This window comes from Pectinophora gossypiella, chromosome Z (assembly GCF_024362695.1).
Source record: "Pectinophora gossypiella chromosome Z, ilPecGoss1.1, whole genome shotgun sequence".
NCBI classification, from domain to species: Eukaryota; Metazoa; Arthropoda; class Insecta; order Lepidoptera; family Gelechiidae; genus Pectinophora; species Pectinophora gossypiella.
Window position 1 is genome coordinate 8,950,972 of NC_065433.1, and position 4,821 is coordinate 8,955,792.

At 32.6% G+C, this 4,821-nt stretch overlaps 1 protein-coding gene across 1 annotated transcript; it reads right to left on the bottom strand.

Annotated features, from left to right (window-relative positions):
• Nucleotides 1–409: 409 nt before the first annotated feature.
• Nucleotides 410–1,912, bottom strand: LOC126379961 (uncharacterized). The gene is made up of 2 exons (XM_050029003.1): nucleotides 1,732–1,912; nucleotides 410–1,645 (listed from the first exon to the last, which is right to left on the bottom strand). Exon 2 carries the CDS (start codon nucleotides 1,560–1,562, stop codon nucleotides 423–425), a length of 1,140 nt encoding a protein of 379 aa, XP_049884960.1. The 5' UTR covers nucleotides 1,563–1,645; nucleotides 1,732–1,912; the 3' UTR covers nucleotides 410–422.
• Nucleotides 1,913–4,821: the final 2,909 nt, after the last annotated feature.

Sequence of the window (4,821 nt, forward strand, 5' to 3'; positions counted from 1 at the left end):
TTCCAGATTTTTAATTTCTGTATGTACTGTTTCTATTTTCGTATGTTTTTCTTCCGCTTCGTTTTCGTTTTGGTCCTTTTGGTACTGTTTCTGGGTAATTTTTAAGTCTTCATTTTGGGTCAGTTTAAACATTTTTATCATGTCCAATCCTATCAAAAAATCATATTTGAAATTTTGTTCTTCGATAATATATACATCAACTGTTTCTTCTACCTCAAATATTTTTATTTTTAATTTCGTCAAACCACTTGTCTTTTTAACACCATTAATCGTTACTAAATCCGCTATGTTTAAATTATTTTCTGTTCGTTTTAATTTCAATAACTTGGAATTTATGAGAGAAACGTTTGAGCCTGAATCGTAAATTCCATATATTTCTAATTTATCTTCTAATAGCAGTTTTATTTTAATTAATGGTGTTATTATTCGTTTTTTTGTTCAGTTTCATTTAATTCCGCTTCTATCACCGAATTGTTTACGTGTTTAATGAAGTTCTTTTTCATCTTTTCATTTTCTCTTGTTTTAAACCAACATATAGCTTCAGGATGATAACGTGTGCCTTTGTTAAGTTTTTCACATATTTTACATGCTTTTTTCTCCTCAATTTTCTCTGCTAGATTTTGGCTTTGGCTGGCATATCCATACCTTCTTTTTACAACATAACTCTGTTTATTTATCATGTTTTCATACTTGCTTACCTCATTGAATAAATCAATGGTGTCTTTAATTGCTTCTCTATTAATCTTATTTAGTATAAATTCTGGTAAACCAGTTGCAATAAGATCCACCAAGGTACCAGTATCTATTGTTCTTCTCATATCCAGTAAAAGTTTTTCTTTCCTTATAGCATAATCCAACAATGATCCATCTTTATATTTAAATAATAGTGCATATGTTACTGGGTTCCATCCTTTGTTTGTAAATGTTTCACAAAATTTTGCTTTCCACATTGACCATTCTGCATTCATTGTAAATCTTATTAGCATGGAACTGTACCAGTCTGCACAACTCTTGTCCATAAATAATCTCAATATCTCAATCTTCTTCTCATCTGTTGTTACTTCGAAACGTTCACATTCTTTTTCAAAAGTATCGATCCACAGGTTTGCATTTGAATTTTTGCTTGTAAATTTTTCAATTACAAACTTTTCTGCAATATGTTTTAAGCTTTGATGTTTACTTTCCTGTGTTTTTTCCATAAATAACTTTTCTAATGTACTCGTTCCTTCTTGATGTGAGACAGCATTTTTTTCTTGATGGTCCAGTTCTTCTAAATACTGATTTCCAAACTGTAAATTACCGTCTTCATCCATATAAATCTTACTTAGTTCTTCCGTCATTGTTATCCAAACTCTTCTTATCTGATGTCTTTTTGCCAAACTGTTTTTAATTTTAGCATAAGCAGTTGTTTTTGTTATTTCTTTATGATAAGCAGCAGCTTGAAGTTCCAGCGGTATAGCATATATTTTGTTCTCACTTGTAGTGATTGAGGTTATGCACAAAATATTTGATTTTCGGTCTTCTGATGGCAGTAATGTAAATTCAAATCGTAATTTCTCCATTTCTAAGCGACTTTTGTATATAAATATGTCGTTTTATAAGATTTATATGGATTTTGGCTAATATAATAAGATTATGTGTTGCTCTGTAATCAAAGAATTTTATTTCTTTACTATAATGTTATCATAACAAAATACACTTAATAATTAAACATGCTAACTAAGAACATACCTGTAATCAAAGAAACGACATTTATGCTTATTTTTAAGCCAGTTAGAAATATTATATAAAATACAAATTAGTCTACGTAACTTAAAATAATCAAGTGTCAGATGTCAACTTTGACACTTGAAAAAAAAAAACAAAACAATTATTGCGTTACAGCCAGCGGCAATTTCAAGGAGATTATTTAAAGAGATTTAATCTCTTTACATGTATTATATTTATTTTACTGAATGTAAAGAAAATAAATAATAACATTAAAATTAACGATAAGAAACTAGATTTTGTAAAAACACAGTGTTTTTTAGGAACTACTGTAGATTGAAAACTTCAATGGGTACCACATATTGTATCACTTTTATTTGGTGTGACTTATTGTAGCTTCGCCGCATATGGCATTCACTACCTGGCCGAACAAATGGGGAGCGCCGAGGGCTCTCGCCGGGAAAAAAGTCACCGTAATGTATAGCTGGTAACACAGATCGTCAACTTTAGTACTGACGCCAATGCAGTACAAGTGTCAATAGTACATTGAATAAACTAACTTCAGACTGTAGGTCCCATTTCTTTTCAAAATGAGTTAGAATGTATTTTCTCCCAGAAAATCTTATACATTTCCAAAGAATCTGCAACGAAGGTTTACTTAACTGTATTAAATGTACGTAGTCACCTAATAAGGCTTCGTGTTGTTATTGTATACTAGTAAGTAGTATTGCTTGAAAGAGTCAAGACTCGAATCACTCCCTGATATTGAATGGATGCACTTCGATGGATTCCGGGACGAAAGTTTTATTACAAAATTGAAATAAAATTGAGAAACTGAATAAAGTTTACATGAAATGTTAACATAAATATATTGAGGAGCTCGGTGGCGCAGCGGTTAACGCGCTCGGTCTGCGATTGTTGAAGTTAAGCGACTTTCGCAAAGGCCGGTCATAGGATGGGTGACCACAGAAAAAAAAAAGTTTTCATCTCGAGCTCCTCCGTGCTTCGGAAGGCACGTTAAGTCGTTGGTTCCGGCTGCATTAGCAGTCGTTAATAACCATCAATCCGCACTGGGCCCGCGTGGTGGTTTAAGGCCCGATCTCCCTATCCATCCGTAGGGAAGGCCCGTGCCCCAGCAGTGGGGACGTTAATGGGCTGGTGATGATGATGAAATATATTCTACGTGTAAGTTAGACTAAAGCTGTTACTTGTATATTGTTTTTTGTTTATCGTAGGCAGCGTAAATCATTTCGCATACATTTTATCGTTTTAACAACGTACATTCACAGCGGCTTAATATTGCCCGAATCGAATTTATAATTGATGAAATATTAAAAATGTATAGGATAAAATTTTATTTCCATTTGATTTTTCCGTGTCACATTTCCATTACGATTTCCATTTCGTGTTGCATTTAATCTTTAACGTGGGTTCATTTATTTATTACTTAATCGAAACTTGAAACTATAGCTTTGTATTATATGCGTGTTTTAACTAAAAATATACTGTCATTAATTAATAAAATAAGTATTTATTGATAAAGAAAGAAAATAAATTCTTTTAAATAATATTTTTTTATAACAAGCACTACTTATTCATTTAGTCCGATTTTCCATCTCGATTGCAGATATTAATTTAAATTCATTCACTTTATGTGTAACATTAGAATAATAATTTCTCTAGTCGACAGAAAAATAAATGGTTTGCATAAAAATATTATTAGAATACATAAACGCCGCCTTACAGTGATAACCAGACAAACGCCTTTTTGCAAAATCACATCAAACCTCGCAAGAGACAGACAAGCTGGTTTCATTCCAGGTAAAAATTTGTAGTCTTAATTTTAAGTTGGAAATTAATTCAAGAATATGATTTTTCAAAAGGGTGCTTTAGATTGCACCCTATTAACACAACTTATGGCGAGGGAATTTAATCTGGTTTAACTTCACTATGGAAGACATTAAAAAACTGATCGGATAAAGTTTGAACAACGTAAAGTTGAATATCGACCGATTATTTCCTTAGAAACTATGGCATAAATATTATCATACGTATTAGCATTATAATTTATCCTACTAGTGGTCTCAGGTAGCTGTTCTCACATAGAAATTGAAAGATTTTAGCTTTGTTTATCTATTGTCTGTTATAAGCTTATTTGAAAACCACTGGTGGCGTCTAGAGTGAAATGAAAATAAATGAGAAATCGCTTTACACGCCGACCCATCTATCTAATAAACCTAATATTGTTCGATACGGGCCCAAGAGGCGTGAAATGACGTCCCCCTCCCCCTAGTGGGGGGAGGTAACACTCACCATCTAAGCTTGACCTCTACGTTTTAAAGTCTTCTTAAAAAGTGTAGGTTTGTTTCCAAGGAAAATGAGCGGGTCTACGGACCTTCAATAACTGGTCATCAGTCATCAATCACATAATGCAACGCTCTTCAGTGCAATTATGATGTGGTCAAGATACTACGACAATATTTTGTGCTTATTTACACATATGAAACGTTTGAACGGCTTCTGTGATCCAGCGGGTAGTGAGCATTAAACTCCTGATCCGGTGGTTATGGGTTCGCATCCCAAATATCACAAAAATCACTGTGTGTGATCACTAGTCTGGTTAGGATATTGCAGGCTGATCGGCGCGTTAAGCAATCGATCCTGGCAACATTTTGCTTAAGTATGTAGTGTCACATGTGCATGCCATGCAATGAAACAATTCTCAACAACCACAAATATTATTTTTGCTGACATTGCGCTAAATTAAAATCAAGTCTTGACATCAACAATAGCTAAATATTAAAGAAACATAATTTATTTATGAATTGATTTTACTGCAACGCGGCTATAAAAGGATTTCAACAAAGCTCAAGGGAAATCAAGTAGATTAAGTAAAAAATATTTTAAATATTTTGGTTGCTTGTTACATTTATTATTAAAAATAAATTAGTTGTAACTTTTTACTTTACTTTTTTTTAATTTTACAAACATGCAAATAAAAAAATCTTTTGTGGATTTATATTTAAAATTATATAATCGTCGGGAGTGAGTTCCACTTAAACAGAGGAAAATGTAGTGCGGTCTACTTGCCACCAACTACCAAAGTCAATAATT

Coding starts and splice junctions, on each gene's coding strand:
- LOC126379961 (XM_050029003.1), bottom strand. CDS start 1,562: ATGGAGAAATTACGATTTGAATTTACATTACTGCCATCAGAAGACCGA.